The sequence below is a fragment of the Pseudoliparis swirei genome, chromosome 16 (assembly GCF_029220125.1).
Source record: "Pseudoliparis swirei isolate HS2019 ecotype Mariana Trench chromosome 16, NWPU_hadal_v1, whole genome shotgun sequence".
Classification (NCBI taxonomy): Eukaryota; Metazoa; Chordata; class Actinopteri; order Perciformes; family Liparidae; genus Pseudoliparis; species Pseudoliparis swirei.
In genome coordinates, this window is record NC_079403.1 from 10,533,435 (window position 1) to 10,551,471 (window position 18,037).

General features: G+C 41.9%; 1 protein-coding gene across 4 annotated transcripts; it reads left to right on the forward strand.

Moving 5' to 3' along the window:
* Positions 1-162: 162 nt before the first annotated feature.
* pan3 (poly(A) specific ribonuclease subunit PAN3) lies at positions 163-17,613 on the forward strand. Of its 4 annotated transcripts, none has more exons than XM_056433469.1 (18): positions 165-958; positions 1,862-1,983; positions 2,164-2,233; positions 2,320-2,390; positions 2,574-2,718; positions 2,919-3,136; positions 3,592-3,696; positions 3,796-3,853; positions 4,273-4,434; positions 4,834-4,950; positions 5,425-5,526; positions 6,564-6,729; positions 6,984-7,071; positions 7,246-7,385; positions 8,437-8,566; positions 14,591-14,655; positions 14,734-14,872; positions 15,197-17,613. In XM_056433469.1, the coding sequence occupies exons 1-18, from the start codon at positions 619-621 to the stop codon at positions 15,335-15,337; spliced, it is 2,379 nt and encodes a 792-aa protein (XP_056289444.1). In that variant the 5' UTR covers positions 165-618; the 3' UTR covers positions 15,338-17,613. The 4 variants fall into 4 exon arrangements, with proteins under 4 accessions (XP_056289445.1, XP_056289444.1, XP_056289446.1 ...); XM_056433471.1 differs by having other exon boundaries at positions 166-681; XM_056433472.1 differs by lacking the exon at positions 165-958 and adding an exon at positions 965-1,196.
* Positions 17,614-18,037: the final 424 nt, after the last annotated feature.

Sequence of the window (18,037 nt, forward strand, 5' to 3'; positions counted from 1 at the left end):
TTGTTTTGTGCATAGCCTATTTAAGTTTGTCCTGATGTTGTTTTCTCATTCATCTGTTTTCTTCGATGAAGCAAATATAACATTATATAAAACCAGTCAGTTGCTACAATTTAATATCTATTAATATGTCAATAATTAACTAATTTGACGGCTGAAAATAAGACACCAAGACGCATTGATGCTGAAAGACGTTACCTCATCATCTGCATAGACACTATTACAATATTACAATCTTACTGTGCGGCAAATTCAATTTGTAGAAGGTAAACTCTGCCAAAGGCTGTACCCACAATGCAAAGCCACGCTATCAAGTCTGTAGCAGCCTGGCTGCAAGCAGAAAAACAACAACAGGCTACTTTACGAAGAAGGCAGCTGCATGGATAGCGACAACAACGACGACCAGGATCCCACGCATGCAAAGATATTTTCTCAAACCCAAATGCATCTTAGCCGTATAATGTACTGCAGGGGTTTGAGTCTTCTCCACCAGCTGAAGTGATATTAATCCGCTCTTTTTAAGGGGACACTGTTTGCAGGCTAGCCGGCTGGCTCGCGAGCTATCTGCATCTCTATGTTTGAGTGTCTTCCGGCAGCAGAGGTGGCGGCAGCAGCGGTGCCATGAACAGTGGACTCCCAGCCTCAGCTGCTCCGCTTGGGGGTGCCGGAATACCCAATGTCAAGGTGAAGTTTTGCCGATATTACGCGAAAGACAAAACTTGTTTTTATGGAGAAGAGTGCCAGTTCTTGCACGAAGATCCGTCCATGTCGAGCTTGCCGCTGCACGGTGGCGGGAGCCCCGTACCGTTGTCAATGGCCGGAGGTGGTGGCGGGACCCCAACGGTGTATTCCCTCGGCGGCTCGGTAGCGGCCTGTCCGGGCAGCGCGGGCACCGGTGTGTCCAAGAAAAGTGAAACAATGGGCCCCGCAGGCGCATCTCTAGAGGGGCAGCTGTTAACGAGTGAGTAACAACCACAGGGCCTCACACGGGGGGATTGACAATGACTTTACTTTTGGGCCTTGGTGGGCTTTGTTAAAATCTAGCCCGAGGATTCATTCGAGGCCTCGTCACCCCAAAACAACGTGGGTTACATTTTACCTGCCAAACATGACCACCGCCTCCAGGGTGCAGCCAGCACGCCTTGTGCTCGTTGGTGGCCTCGTGGATAACGTTATCGTTGCTTTCTGGTGGTAAAGTGGTACGTTATGTGTTGTGACAACATGTGAGCCATGCTGCTGCAGCTCGGAGGAGGAGGCGGAGGCCTGCTTGTTTGTTTCTATGACAGCTGTGAGGGAACAAGTCTACAGCCAGCTAGTGGCGCAAAACTAGCTTCAAACTGAACGCTTCAATTAACTTTCATGCGCATGGCTTTGCCGTTTAGTGTGAGTTGTGCGTTGTAGTACGAGCGCCATTTCTTAAAGCCCAGTTAAATATTTTCAGTCAAGTGTAGTATTACTTGTTAAATGCAGTTTTAGTTTACTGTTTGCTAACGTTAGCCTAGCCACGTTAGCCGCTCATTGATTTAGCATTGTGTTGTGGTGGCTTCATGACGTAAACAAACCAACTATAATCCACATGCGACTCAAAAGTTAATCACGTCATCTTTAACCTGGAGCCAATGAAACCAGTAACGTCGATGTTGGGAAAGTTTATTAAATGATACTCGTGGATGTTGCTCTGTGGGAGACTTGCATTGTGGCTCACACTGAAATGCTTTTGCATGCTTTTAAATTAGCTGTTTGTGGATTAGCAAGCATGCAGTAGTACTGGCATGCATTATTAATCTTAATGAGTTTTGTTAAACATCATTATATCTCTCGCTCTTATTAGCTTTTGCTCAACTTTGGCTTCTGTCATCCACAGTCCCAGGGATGGAGGGTGCAACTCTGAGTGATGCCAATCTAACCAACTCTTACTTCAGCAGCAGCTTTATTGGGGTCAATGGGTTTGGAAGCCCAGCAGAGACTAAATACTCAATGATGCAGGTAAAAGAGGGAAGCTGAAGATTCAAGTCGGTGTGAACATGCTTTCGTAGGTCCTCATGTAAACTGAGGCACTACATTAGTTTACACTTTTGATCATAACACAATGATTTTTGCTGCTAACTTAATGACAAACATTCATGCACGTTGGAATGTCTTCTGTAACGCTTCTGTTCTCTTTAGCGAATGACTACCAGCAGCAGCTCTCCCAGCCTCAACGATGGTGCCAAGAACTTCAGCCACAACACTCATGGTAAGACTCTGCTCAGCGGAGCAATGCTCATCCATTGTATATTGAAGCGGCCACTGCTCAACGCTTACACTTTTTGATCTTCGCAGAACCAGTGAACTCTCCGACATCCTCACTGTTCAGTGATTTTGGTGCTCTTAGTATTTCCCAAAGGAGAAAGGTGAGCACACAAGCACTGTATCCAAATCAGTGAAGTGCTTTCAATATGATGTACTGTTCTTTTTTACGAGTATGTAGTTGAGACTTAACTTGGATACGTTTGATTTCCACCCCTGTCTTTATTGCCTCCAACAGGAGTGGTAGATTTAATGTAAACTTTTGCCTGTTTTTTTTGTGGCACTAGACTCCTAACCCGGCAGCAAGTGAGTTCGTCCCTAAGGGAGCTCCACGTATGCCCGCTATGGTTCAGTCCCCTGTCCAGGCCTTCCCCCCGCCTCTCTTCCCACATCCTGGCCTCAGCAGCTCCACAGCTGCTGCCCTGGCTCCTGGTGAGGGTTTTTTGCAGAATCAACGACAGAGAAACCACCCCATTATATCTATCTGCTTTGCTTTACTTTCTACATGGTTTTGTTTTCCATCTTTGGCTCTGAATTTTATAGTTCAGCAAGTTTGTGAACTTTCTCTTGTGTGCAGCACAACATGTACTACTGTTGAAACAAAAGCAGACTATCGCTGTCTCCAATTTTAGGCATGTCTCTTTCTGCGGGATCTTCCCCCCTTCACTCCCCAAAAATTACACCGCACACCTCACCTGCTCCACGTCGGCGCAGTCACACACCAAACCCTGCCAACTTCATGGTGCCAACAACTGCAGCTGACCCAGGTCCTCATATGATCCAGAAAGAAACTGTAGGGGGAACCACCTACTTCTACACGGACAACACCCCGGCACCAATGGCTGGGATGGTATGTACTGCACATGGTGTGCTACTCTGTATTTTAGTTAATAAATACTAAAGCTGGGAACATAATCAACTAACTTTTGAATTCATAACCAAACACAAAGATGCAGCGTGACATCATGACATTTGTAGAAATGGATTGTAAACCAGGACACTGCATTCAAATCTGTCTGCATTTAAACCATTATCTAATCTGAGCTTCTTTTGAGAAGCAAGAGCTTTGACCTTTAAATTCCTGCACATGAACCAACACTTAAGTCTGTGAGCTGCTGTCTTTTTTGTGTGCAGACGCGGTACATACTTCAAATCTACACTCATTGGGGATAACATGATGGATTTGGCTTCAAATTACATTTTGTTTCCTTCTTATCAATTCATTAAAGGGAAAATTACTTGTCTGATCTCACTGATTTTCATTTCTCAATAAATAGGAAGCTGTGTTTTTTGGTTTCATCGCAGGTGTTTCCTACATACCATATCTATCCCCCCACTGCGCCCCATGTGGCTTACATGCAGCCAAAAGCTAATGCCCCGTCCTTCTTCATGGCGGATGAACTTCGACAGGTATTTCCCACTCACCCATCTCCTTGTTCACTAAATATCTCCCATGTCATCATCTGTAGAGGTGATGTGTGATGTGATGCACTCTTATTTGTGTTCCAGGAGTTGATAAACAGACATCTGATAACCATGGCCCAGATTGACCACTCAGAGAACTCAGGTACAGGGTCTTCTCTTTCACAACAAAGGGTTCTTATTGATTCATTAATTTCCTTTAAAAAAATATTTTTTTGCAGTTTACAAAAAGTGTGCTTTGTTTTGATCAACACAATTGTTATGCTATTGTTGGCTTGCAAGTAACCAAACCTCCATTGCTTACTTAAACGTGTGTGGAGTTGATTTCCTCATCGGAGTGTGTAAGGGTGCTAAAATATGTTTTTGCTAAAAAATTGTGATTAAAAAATAAATAATGTGTGAAATCAAATCATATTTTAAATGTATAATCTAGTGCCGGTTTAGAATTGGTTAAAACAAATAACTGTTCATATTGGCTGTGACCTAGAGTGTACCTCAAGTTGTTGGATCTGTTTTTGATTTTGTGTTATTTTTTTCTGATGAAACTATGTCTGTCTTTGGCAGATGTACCTTCTGAGGTGGACAGCTACCACAGCCTGTTCCCGCTTGAGGCCGTGCCCCCACCAAACCGCATGCAGAAGACCAGCAACTTCAGCTACATCACCTCCTGCTACAAGGCTGTCAACAGCAAGGATGACCTGCCTTACTGCCTGAGGAGGATACACGGTAATACATATGTTGATGTGAAATGTTCTTCCAAAGTAGCACAACACATATGTCACACAATATGTAATGGTCTATGTCATGTTTATATTTAGTAACTAAAGACAAACGAGCTGCAGGAGAAAACAATGCTATTGGGGAAGAATCTATAATTTATTTCCGCTCGACAGAAAATAATGCCTTAATGTTGAACAAAAAAAATAATTTCATTAGAGCTCTTATTTGTACATTTAATTATGATGATCAGTGCAGGACACGTGTGATGATTCCTCTCGTACATTAAAATAAACATGAAATGCATGTGTTGTGTTTGCCATTCAAAGGTGGCACAGAGATAGTGTAATATATATCTATATTTTAATTGCCTCTTTGTGTACTGTGTATCTTTTTAAATGTCTACAGGTTTCCGCCTTGTTAACACCAAGTGTATGATGCTGGTGGACATGTGGAAGAAAATTCAGCACTCAAATGCCGTAACACTGAGGGAGGTCTTCACCACGAAGGCCTTTGGAGACCACTGTGAGTGTGTGTAGAACCATTTGTATGTACAGAACTTTTTTGTTTGTTTTGTGTCTTCTGGATATAGTAATGTTTGACATAATCCAGACATACACGCATCAACAATATTATGCCATTGCCTCCCAAAAATTCTAAATGATACAGTGGATCGGTCTCGTTGTTACTGCATTCTTGGGTTCAGACTCTATTGAATGAATATATGTCACCAAAGCGTTGCTTTCTTTGCCCTCAAAAGTCAGTACTACTGATGAAGTACCCAATTGGCTGGCTGATAGCCTGTGCTGTTGGCAGACGAGACGGTCACTAGGATTACTCTGAGCAGCATGAATGGAAATTAACCAAAATATTAAAACGGTCTCGTTTTGATCAGCAATCGTGAATCTGTAGAAAGGTGCAAAGTGGCATTATTTAGATTGTTTAAACTATGTGTAGCTGTTCGACTAAATATTTCTTATATGTCTCTGTTTTTTCTAGCGTTGGTGTTCTCCTATGACTTCCATGCGGGTGCAGAAACCATGTTCAGCAGACACTTCAATGACCCAGCAGCAGATTCCTACTTTACCAAGAGAAAGTGGGGTGAGTTGGTCTTCCCACCCTTCCAACTTCAAAATGAAAAGGAGCCAGCATCACGTCAGAAGCCCATCTTCACACTTCTGCTACAAACATTTTGAGTTTGTTAATGAGGTTTGTTTTAAGGGTTGCTGGGCCGGCAGTTGTGTTCACAGCCATGTGTTTGATGGTTTAGTGGTATACACAAAATGTCTCAGATTACTGTAAATAAAGACACATTTCCTATGAAGCTTAGAGGCCTTAAACTACTCCTGTGGATGTATTGAGGCTTTAAAGAAGATTCAGGTGTTTGGAGTTTGTACAGTTTCCTAGTTTGACAGTTAGCATGTGTGTGTCTGTGCGATTGATTCGTGGGGACCTAAAGGAAACTGTGGCTGAAACTGATCCAAGGGCAGGTGCTGTCAGGTCTACAAGAATGCAGACAGAGGAAGCAAAACCATTTCAAGCCTGGCCTTTGTCTAGTATGTATCGAAACACTGATAACCGATAATGTATGAATTGTAGTGTACGGTTGTGGTCAGTTACAGAATATTAAAGGGAAGACACAGTTCTGAACTGAAGGTAAACAGGATTTCTGGGAACAGTAAGCTGAATTTTCTCAACTTCAACTTTCACGAAATGAAAGGGCAATTATTTTGATCATCGTAGAATTTTCTTTAGCAATAATGTCAAACAGCCCTGAGATCCGTATTTGCCTTTGACGATTTCAGTTCGATATCATTGTGAACTAAATATCTTTGGGTTTCTGGACTGTAAGCAATTTGAAGACGTCATTTGACGTCATGGGTATTTTTCCCCTTCTTTCTAACATACAAGTGTTTTTTTATGTTATAGAATCTAGAGAGTAATCAGCAGATTAGGTTAGTTGTGATTTTTGTTCGGAAAGTTAGGTTAAATGACGTCTCTTACTGACGTTAGAACTGCGAGTGACAGTTTATCCTGAAGATAAGAAAGCCAAGGAAGTTGACAGTTTGAGGTTTACTTTATGATTAATGTGGAGACTTGCAGGCTGCATATGTGTGATAAAGCGCGTCTCTGTGCAGGACAACATGAGCCTCCCCCACCACGGCAGCATGCAGGTTTGCTCCCTGAGTCTCTGATCTGGGCTTACATTGTCCAGCTCAGCTCGGCCCTGCGCACCATCCACACTGCCGGCCTGGCCTGCCGCGTCATGGACCCCAGCAAGATTCTTATCACTGGCAAGACAAGGTACACATACATAAATGCCTCTCCATTCAGCAAGGGGAGATGAATATGGCTGACTAGAGCCTGTCTCTTTATAGCCATCAATAGTGCTGTACGGAAGAGCCCACGTTTTAATGTTCATTTTCAATGTTCACTGTAAATACTATAATAGCGGAAGAGTATTTTTAGTTCGGTTTCACATCCATGAGGTTGTGCACACTCAATACTCTCACAAATGCACATAAACTATTGATGATAATGGTCTCTTGTCTCTGCAGGTTACGATTGAACTGTGTTGGGGTGTTTGATGTCTTAACTTTTGACAACAGTCAGACCAATCATCTTGCCCTAATGCCACAGTACCAGGTATTTTTATGTCATTTGTAGTCAATTACACATGAATATACATAAAAGAAGTGCTAAGTGTGAGAGTTGTATCTCATCAATTAGATTTAAGAATGTCTAGGTAAGCACTTTTTTCAAAATGGGAATATTATCATTCACATGTGCATTTCTGGGATGTGTGCTTTTGTTTTGCAGCAAGCAGACCTGGTGTCGCTGGGCAAGGTGGTGCTGGCCTTGGCATGTAACTCATTGGCTGGTATTCAAAGGGAGAACCTGCAGAAGGCCATGGAGCTGGTGTCTATCAACTACTCTTCAGACCTCAAGAACCTCATTCTGTAAGTAAGAGAGGGGTGCAGCATGCGTTATCCTAAACCCTCAACATCGAATCAGAACACGGTTTCAGAAACACTGGCTCAGGATAAAAAACAATATATTATTCAATATATTTAGAGACACTTTATAAGTACTTACAGCATTCAGATATACCATCTATGTACAGGACTGTCTCAGAAAATTAGAATATTGTGATAAAGTTCTTTATTTTCTGTAATGCAATTAAAAAAACAAATGTCATGCATTCTGGATTCATTACAAATCAAATGAAATATTGCAAGCCTTTTATTCTTTTAATATTGCTGATTATGGCTTACAGCTTAAGAAAACTCTAAAATCCTATCTCATAAAATTTGAATATTTCCTCAGACCAAGTAAAAAAAAAAGATTTATAACAGCAAAACAAAATCAAACATTTGAAAATGTGTTTCCAGGTGTTTCGAGTTAATTAGACAATTCAAGTGATTTGTTTAATACCCTACTAGTATACTTTTTCATGATATTCTAATATTTAGAAATAGGATATTTGAGTTTTCTTAAGCTGTAAGCCATAATCAGCAATATTAAAAGAATAAAAGGCTTGCAATATTTCAGTTGATTTGTAATGAATCCAGAATGCATGACATTTTTGTTTTTTTAATTGCATTACAGAAAATAAAGAACTTTATCACAATATCCTAATTTTCTGAGACAGTCCTGTAAATGCAAGGTGTACAGACTAGCCTATCAGACCAATCTGGTTAGCCAGTAACCTTTGCGGTCAACATATATTTTTGAAAGGATTTAAGGTCTCAAACTTAGTCTATAGTCGGCCAATTAAAATGAGTCTGAAACTGACGAATAAAAATATATGACCTGTCAAGTTTTAAGTGTTTACATTATCGCCTTTTCTGCATGAGTCGAGCAGCATTTGAATCCCCATAAAAAGGCTGTGACTTGAGTTTTGGCATCAAAAGTGTTGTCCCATAAATATTTTTCCTCACACACTCGTGGAAGAGCTGGTATCCTCCCTTTCCAACTCACCTGAAACTCGATGTTTTTGTGTACATGCAGGTATCTGCTGACTGAACAATCTCGCCTGCGCAGCGTCAATGACATTATGCCGATGATTGGAGCTCGATTCTACACGCAACTGGATGCGTCGCAGATGAGGAACGATGTCATTGAGGAGGATCTGGCCAAGGTATGCGAAGGGCGCTGCATTTTGGTTAAAAAAAACATAATCGGAGAGTTTGTGCCTCGCCAGGCCTGCAGCAGAAAGTAGGCATGATTTAGTTGTGTTCTTGTCGGGGGGATATTCTTGGCTGGTGGCCGGAAATAGGCCATTGGTTTAGTGAGCTAAAGGGGAAGTTGTGTGCACACAGGAAGTTGTATGGTATATTGTAGGCTTTACAGTCTCGGCTTGAATTTAATCTCACTTTGTTCGTGTGAATATGTGAAACAACCGACCCTCGCCTTGTCTTCTCGTTCAATCCCCAACTTCCTCTTAGCACCATGACTTTGTGCACATCCACCAAACAATTTCCATATTTGTAACGGTGTTTTTACCTCCTAACTGCAAAATATGTCTGTTTCTGCTTTAATTAGATGTCCTCTCAAGATGTCGGCTTCAAAAGTTCAGAGAACAACTGATGATTTGAACAAGCCAATACAAGTCTGCAGTAATAAAGTGGACTTAAAAAATAGAGTTTTCTGGCTAAACCTGCCTGTGACCTGCTGATATCTGTGCTGACGGGGAGAGTGTAAGCGTTTCTGCTTTATCCGACCATCTCTGCATAATGTGTCTGCACACATAGAATAGTAGCTGTGGTTTTATTTGCCAAAAAACATTTCAAACTCAAAACACTTTCCGCAATTTTTTTTTATCCGAACATTCGCACGAAGACCAAGAAGATCTCTTATCAGTCCTGAGGATAACTGGTCTGTACCATGAGCCGGGTTTCAGAAATGTGTTGTGGCTGACCCAATTGTTGTGTATTGCGACACCATTGTAGTCAAGTTGCTGACTGCTATTGTTTACATTTTTTGGTTCAATTATATATCAGATTGTACTTTTTTCACTTTTTACTTTTTCAAACATTTAGATTTGAACAAGAATAATAAAAGCTGCACAGCATGCAAAGTTGTTATAGTTATGTACATTAAACAAATACAGCTAATCCATGATGCTTCAAGTAAATAGAGCACTGACACTCAATTTAAATAATCATTCACAGCTCAGATCGAGCAGGAGAGTCGGCACACTAATCTATTCCTGCTGTTTGTGTTTCTTGATATCGGTCTGATGTCCGCAGACAGCTGCCAAGCTGTCGTGACCAACCCAGCAGGTAGAAACGGACAAAACAAACTAGAATCTGCATACTTTTCAAACAAGTCTGGTCTCCATGTCTCTTAAGAAGAGATCAGATTGATGAGCAGAAACTTTAACTCGTGTTTTTGACCATAGGCCACTAATGTAACCATCAACTACACTACTTTTTGACTTAAAATAATAATCTTTGTGCATATTGTAATACCTGGACTCATTATGAACCCCTACTCTGAAATATAAAAACATGAAATAGATTAAGATCCAAGTAATTTCAAGTTAGCAGAGTTGCTGTTTTATACAAAAATATTTTCTGTGTATTTAATATCCTCAATAAAAAATCTGTAATTGTTTTGCAATGCACCAAACTCAAAGTGTTGTTGGCAATGTGGAAGGCACTAAGGATGCAGACACTGTTCTAAAAAAGCAAGGTGATCTCACATTTCTCTGAGAAATCCAATGTTGTTAAACTAGTTTCCATACAATACGTCGAGAGCAACTGTTACATGATCAGTTAATTGGTTTTCAATAATTTTCACTTTGCCCAACAGCCAAAAAAAGATTTGACAGAGTGAGACAGGCAGAGAGGAGAAAGAGAAAGGAGAGGCAGGAGTAACTTTTATCTGCAGAGGTAAAAGGTGAGCGACACCCTGTTGACAACAATCTGATGTGCTGTCAAAAACAGCCACTAATCATCTGTGGTAGCACCATTTTTACATTCGTCATTGATGTTGGAACTGGTGATTGCTGTCTTGGATTTCTTTGAATTTATAATCAGTAGAAACCAGATGCATTTAGAAGAAAATGCAGTTTCTTCTTGTTGACTTTTAGTAAGGAGGAAGTGTCTTGTGGAACTTGCGAGGGTCCAGCACCATGTATTGAAAGAAAGTCTAGCAACCAAGGTTTCAGCTTCAGACATAGTTCCCTTCAGGGATAAGTAGTGTTGTTATTTTAAAGAGGTTCATTATAAGGAGGAATTGTCATGTACGTAACAAATGTTTCTTCCCTTTATTACAATTAGAAAGGTTTGTTCATTCATTAACGTCGAAGTGGCACAACGTGTAAGATAAAGCCAGACATTTACTCTGGCTATATTCTAAAATGTAACTAACGTTAACAGAATGAGACGAGGTTAGAGTTGACGTTATATCAAAGACATCCATGTATTGTGTTGCAGAGATATCTACTGAAATTAGCATGTTAACCAGCTACCGCCGGCCCTTCTGTCTCGCAATAACACTTCCACCTCAAGAGGTGATGCGAGTCACTGGAGCACGAGTCTGCACCAAGGGCGTGTCAATCATGTTGAAGGTTCAGGGTCCGTGTGCATTTTGATAGTTTGTTTATTGGATTACATCCAAAGAGGATTTAGTTAAATTCGTCCTGCCCGCCACCAAATTAGGATTTCGCCAGGAGGGCGGCGGCTTCGGGAAATGGACCTTCAGTTACTGGTTAGCTGCAGCAGCTCCCAGCGGTGGGGTTTGTGCTGGATGAATTTGAGTCGCTACTAGGGATGAGAATTGATAAGATTTTAATGATTCCGATGCCTTATCGATTCTTTTATCGATTCTTATTGGGCAAGGGGTGAAAAAAAGAGCACAAACGGGTTTATTTACATTAATTTTCTTTTATATAATTTTCTATAATGCTGCACACACCATATACAGTATGTATACATACACATAAAAAAAAAAATTAAATGACCAAAAACATTTATACATATTCCTCTTGAACTTAAAATAAAACTTACATAACTTAAATAAAATGTATTCTGTTTAATTTAAACATGTTCCTAGAAATTACAGTGCTCCTTCCTTTTTTTTAAAGGGTATATGAACTGAGCTGCCAAAAATGAAACTAGCAGTGGCAAATACCAAGTGTGAAACCATCAATTGTATGTAGGGCTGCAACAACAAATCGATTATTAAAATAGTTGGCAACGAATTTCATTATGGATTCGTTGTGTCGCGCGATTATTACGGCGCTCAATAAGTCACCGAGTATAAACAAAGTTGAGTTGAGCGCAGAGCGGCGCAGGAGAAACAAGAGCGGAGCGAGAGACGGAACGCTGCGTTGTGAGAGCCAATCAGCGCTGAGCTGCTCCTCTGTTGATGAATCTAATTGGCTGCTGCTGCTCACGTGGCGCTGGATGCGGAAGTCCTTCACGTAGTCGGAGACATTCACGGAGCTAAGTGCGCCTCCGGGTGACGTTATGACCCCAGACACCAGGGTGCTACATGTCACGACGTGTGGCATTTCCACAATAGTATAACGTAGAAAACGTGGTTATTTATTCCGTGGCGGATAGCGGAAAATATTTTTCCACGGAGATAAGCCACGACGCCGCGCTGCGCGTGCAGACATTTAACGGAGCGGAGCAGCGCGTGCGCTCTGATCGCTCTTTTAATGAAGTATCGATGCTAAAAATATGCTAAATCACATCGTTTTTAACGTACGGGTACTTTGTTAGTATCGCTACACCGTGCAGCGTGACAGCAGCAGATGTAGCGGGCTAACATTCAAGCTAACTTAACTTCCCAAACGCTGTGGACATCTGAACGCTGATTGGCCGAGACTCGACACGTCCCATCAAAGATGTTTTATTGCGAAGAAGAGCACCACTTCACATTTTTTTCGCGTCTCACTGCAATCTCAACGGCAGCGGGCCAGGTGAAAAAAATAATAAATCGTAACGCGTCTCTGGTATTGTTCAGGGGGCGGGGCCACATGGGGACCACTGCTCAGGAGAGGAAAGCTGTCAGTCTGTTTGTGACGGGTTCATCACCATGGTGACCAGTGAACAGGTTCATCCACATGCTGACCAGTGGATCTCCAGGACCTTTCCATGACTAAACCAAATTTCCATGATTAAACATTTTGTGAAAACTTTCTATGTGTGACAAAGTGAGAAGATGTAGTATTTAAAATAACAATGAGAATTCTAAAGCGTACCGTATATATACCGTGTAAATTAACATTTGAATAAAACAAATTTGCATTACTTTTCCAAATATTTTGGGATTTTATTTTTTTCAATTACTTTTCTAGGCCTGCTCATAGCCATTTAATAATTCCATGACTTTTCCAGGTTTTCCATGACCGTACGGACCCTGTTTTGAATAAAGGGTTGAAAATTAAAGTGTTTTTGTTTTTTTAATCGATAAAATAATCAACCGATTAATCGATTATCAAAATAATCGTTAGTTGCAGCCCTAATTGTATGGATCATCAATAATTCTTGTGCAGAAAAATAAGCATGTCTGCTTTCTCCGGGAGGATACGCGATCTCTCAGGACTTATTGTGTCTCCAGCCGTGGAGAACACTCTCTCAGATGGGGTGGAGGATGAACACAAAGATATGTGACCCAGACAGACTACCAGCCTCTGAACCGGTCTGACTCTGAACGTCATCAGCTAAATTGGATGGCAATGCAGATTATTTATATAGTGAAAGCTGGTTTACACAATGAAACAAATGGCACTAACAAAATCGCTGAATTTGCTGAGCTGACATAAAGCCACATTAAGAGGGGAGGCAAACACGACCTCTGCCTCAATGTAGGGGGCTGAAAATGGAAGATTCTATAGCTAAGCTAGCGTAGCTATATGCTAAACTTAATAATGGATTAAAAATCGATATGCTCAGTTTAATAATGGGTTAATACGATAACGCGAACGTTTGCTGATAACACACGCCCTCCGATAATTAACACCGTTACGATCAAACATTTCTCAAAACTGGACTTTCAATCCAAACGTGAAGTGATCAATAATGGGAGATCAATGCCGGAGCTCAAATGTATGCTTCAAACGAAGGGACAGAAGATAACTTGATCGACTCCACACAATAAAGGCACATTGCTTCACACAGTGAGTGGTTGTGATCACTTCTGAGGAGTTTACCTTGGACAGAAATAGATGAAGCAACGTTAGCTGAGCTGCTGCATCGAACACATGACACTCCTGTCATTTAATTCCACGCTGTGTTCAAATGCTTCTTCATATTTGTTGTATTTCCTCCCTTCGACGAAATAGACTTTTTACACACGTTACAAGTGGCGTAGTTGTCATTTTGTCGTCTGAAATAGAGCCAAACTTTAGAGCGCTTCGTTGCCATGTTTGCTGCCGTCTGAAGAAACTAAAAAAGTTCGCGCATGCGCAACGCCACAGAGGACCGTTAGCAGAACCATTAAAGAATTTGGCTGACGATCCCAAACAATCGGTTCCCATCCCTAGTCGCTACACCTCTAACTGGAGGTCTCGCAGGCCAGCCCCAGGACGCACATCAACATTATGATGTTAATAGTGTTATTTTGAGCGACTCTTAAAAAAAATCCCAAATGTGCTAAAAGCTCAACTGAATGTGACTGGCTACGGCTGCAGAATATATTCCTCACGTGGACCCAGATTTCAAGTGTGTTACTTAAATTCAATCGTCACATATGTTCAGGTACATATTATATATTTGACCTCGGCTTTTAAAAGACTTTAAGCATTTTAGGAGTAGTTGGTGTTCAGTTCCTCGCTCAAGGACACTTTGACATGCTGGTCCTCACTTTGAGGAGCTGGCCATCAAACGGGCAACCGTGTGATTAAAGGAGGACCCACTCTGCCCACTGAACCAGCTCTAGCATTACGTCTGTGATTCACCCTCATTCAATGCCACCAGTATCTGCTCTGTGCAACGGCTCAAAGACTTAGTTGAGATATGCGGACTCCATTTTTCTGTAAATATTTAAAACTCCTTAAACCCTGGTAGGCGGTTACAGCACATGCAATGTGTGTTTTTAAAAGATATTCCGTTCCTGCCGATGTTCTCCTACCAACTGTCCCATTAAGGCATACATTTCCAAAAATCTATTGAAATAAGATCGTGAATATCAATTCCTTTATTTGCAGGAGGTGCAAAATGGCCGTCTCTTCCGCCTGTTGGCCAAACTGGGCACCATCAACGAGCGGCCAGAGTAAGTAACACTTATATCAAACTCTACCTGCTTTTGTGTTTGTGTTCCTACTCTGTGACCTGGTGTTGTCGGTCTCAGGTTTCAGAAAGACCCGACGTGGTCAGAGACGGGCGATCGCTACCTGTTGAAGCTTTTCCGGGATCACCTGTTCCACCAGGTAACAGAAGCTGGGACGCCCTGGATCGACCTGAGCCACATCGTCTCCTGCCTCAACAAAGTCAGTGGGCTTTCTTCTGTTCTTTTGTTGTTTTTTAATCATAATAATTTTTTGTAATGATACATTTTTTAAATAATCTCAAATATGACCACCGTCTTAACTTTTATCGTTGAAAAAGTGAGTTTACTGTCTCCTTTTGAAAAGAGATCTTCCCGTGATTTGCTCAAACCTCTCAAAAATAGTTGTAGATTGATTGTTTTGCCTAATTCACTGATCGGTTCATCAACTACGGGTTGCAGCGTTACTTAAAATCCGCAAACATTTTTTACTTACCGTTTCTTACAAAATATGAGTGTTTCTGACTGTCCTCCTGCGTTGCCACAGCTGGACGCTGGCGTTCCTGAGAAGATCAGCCTGGTGTCGCGGGATGAGAAGAGCGTCCTGGTCGTGACCTACTCGGACCTGAAGCGTTGCTTCGACAGTACCTTCCAGGAGCTGCACGGCGCAGCCTCCGGCTCTCTGTAGCGCCCTCTTCGGGCCCGGGATGGGACTGCCTGTCCCTGGAGCACACTATTGCACTGCAGCGGAGGACCAGTCTCATGGAGATGACATCAGCATGGCGAAGGCAGCGGGGCAGGGCTTCGTGAACCTCAGTCACATACACTGACTATGTCCACCAGGAAGGCTTTTTCTAAAGTGTATTTTTTTTAGTTTTCCTAAACCCCCGCAGTTGAAAAATCGTAAAAATAAACAGGACAAAAAACACAAACGGACAAAAACGGAACCTGTGACGAACGAATACGATGACATTTTTTTAGATTTGGGGAACAAACAAGAAAAAAAACCCGTGAGGTTTTGAACTTTTTTCTGGCTTTTATTGTTTGTTTCTACATTTGGGGTTTATTTTTTCTGAAGAGGATGCACTAAGATTTTAATTTTTCATTATTGTTATCAATATGTGTGAGTGGCCTACAGGGTGTACAGAGAGCTAGAGTCACACAGAAACATAAATACCAGAGCAGGAAAAACAAAAGAACAACGATGCAATGAAATCCAGCTTTCTATTTACTTCTATCCACCCGCCAGAGACCACACCCCTTCATTCTTGACGCACTCGGAGACGGGACGCACCACTCGAGGCTCTCATTCGACCGGGACGGCACCCGTTTCATGAAATGGGTCGGCCCACCTTTGCCTTGGTGGTTGTTTCCCCCTCAGAAAGGACAAACCACTTGGGTGCGTGAGAAGGGTTTCGAAAACTGGAAAAATCTATGGATTTTTGACATTTTAGTTCAGGAATTTGCAGAACATCAGGCATGTGGTACCATGGACTGGGTTTCATAATTTTGGGGGTAAAATGTTTTTTTGTTGGCACTGAGACGGGAGTGTTTTCTCCTGATGCTGTTTATCAAGTGTTTGTTACATACGCAGAAACCACCTTTTTGGTTCACGGACGCTTTCGTGACATGAACTGCGCAAGGAGGGGTCATTTTGTTTCGGCTGTCTCGCACTTGGTTTGGCCCGTGGGTGGGGCTTCTGTTGAGGCGGAGCCACAGCTGCCTCTTTGTGGAATGTCCTTATTTTGTCCCCCACCCGTCGTCCTGCCCCCAAAGTCCCCTTCCTGTCCCCCTCTTACACTCCTTCTTTCTGCTTTTTATCGCAATCTCCTCTTCCCAACAGGGGGTCGGGGCCACTCTACATTTGAGTAAAAAAAAGTGACTCTTGGAAAAAACTTCGAGCTGTGTTTTCTCTCTGTGCAGGAATGCATGTTGGGAACTGGGAGGGCAATTTATTTTTGCCTCGATTGAACTTTATTATTCTGTGGACCAATTCCAGTAAGGGTTTAGGGAAATGGGAAGGAGGACAAAGGCGACAGCAGGGCAACAACAGATATGTTTTATTTGACTTTTAAGGATCATGAAATACAAACATGGTGGAGACGAAACAAACGGTGGCGCAGGCTGCTGCACTCACTTGTGTGGCTTTGATTTCCTCAGGATGACCAACAGCTGGAGGGGCCCAATGATTGAATGTGTTTGGCTGTCATTGGTCACCCCTTGTCCAGTCAGATAGAGGATCTACAGTGAGGTGGGTGGGACGTCTTCAAGTGCAGGTTTTAGGAAGTTAGTGGCACTGTGGAGATCATGGTGTGAGGGATATCATGTTGCCCTTAAGTACGGTTCATATTCCAGTGATGATTTGAATCTCTTTGAATCAACTTAAATGTATAAAATTGGTGCAAACCTGCTTCACTATGATAAAGAGATACAGCTCTGTATAATTACTGTTTTCGATTCCTCTGCCTTATTCTACTTCTCAGTAGCTTTTGTCGAGTGCGCACAAGCAAAAGCCTCAAACGGGTCTCGTGTATTAAGCGCAGTGTCATATAAGAGACAAATCAAGGTTGAAGGCATAAGCGAGACCAATGTCTTCATGGAAGTGGATGATCTGTACTTTGGGGTAACACACCTGCAGAGGGCTGGCTGTGTTGGATCATGTCCGACTTCCTCTGCTGTCGGGAAATGAACAGACAGACAAACATTTGGTGAATGTGGTGCTTTAGAAAACCCTCGAAACAGAAGCACACCTGCCCCCCAGCTCGGTCCACACAATGTCAGTTCTCATATCACTATCTTCCACATCATAACACACACACACACACACTCCGGTTGATATTAGTGATGACCTTCTTCTCCCCCACACCAACGCCTACAATCACCATCTTAGTATGTTTTATGCCCCTTGTCTCAAATTTTGCAATATTTGTGTGTACAGTATTTTAATAAAGAATACCAAACTGATATGTGTGTCTGTTTTGCTAGTGGGTACATAAAATATTTTAAAATGTACAGTATAAAAACGTAAAAACAACACTATTGTCAACACATGGGGTGGATTTAGCTAAATGTGTTATAATTTTGCTCTTCAATGATTGATCGTCTTTTAAAACTGAAGATACCAGCAAATGGAATACAGTTTACCAAGACTGCACCTTATGCCAGAACGTGTGTAAATGTAGTCATTGCTCACATGGCACATATTGCGATGGCTTTATCATCTTAAACTCTAAGATATGAAAACCATGTAAATGCAGTCAAGTGATGATTTGGCACAGATTGCATGAGAACACCAGGTGTCAGGGTGCATACCTGCTAAGTAACAAATACAATACAAATGTATGTATAGTGGATGTAACACTTGATTTGATGTTTTGTGGGGCTCCAA

What these genes read in the sequence shown, in the direction of transcription:
- pan3 (XM_056433469.1), top strand. Translation starts at nt 619, where the DNA reads ATGAACAGTGGACTCCCAGCCTCAGCTGCTCCGCTTGGGGGTGCCGGA. An exon ending in GTATTTCCCAAAGGAGAAAG is followed by an intron (nt 2,391 to 2,573) that starts GTGAGCACACAA and finishes TTGTGGCACTAG; the next exon opens with ACTCCTAACCCGGCAGCAAG. An exon ending in TCGTCTCCTGCCTCAACAAA is followed by an intron (nt 14,873 to 15,196) that starts GTCAGTGGGCTT and finishes GCGTTGCCACAG; the next exon opens with CTGGACGCTGGCGTTCCTGA.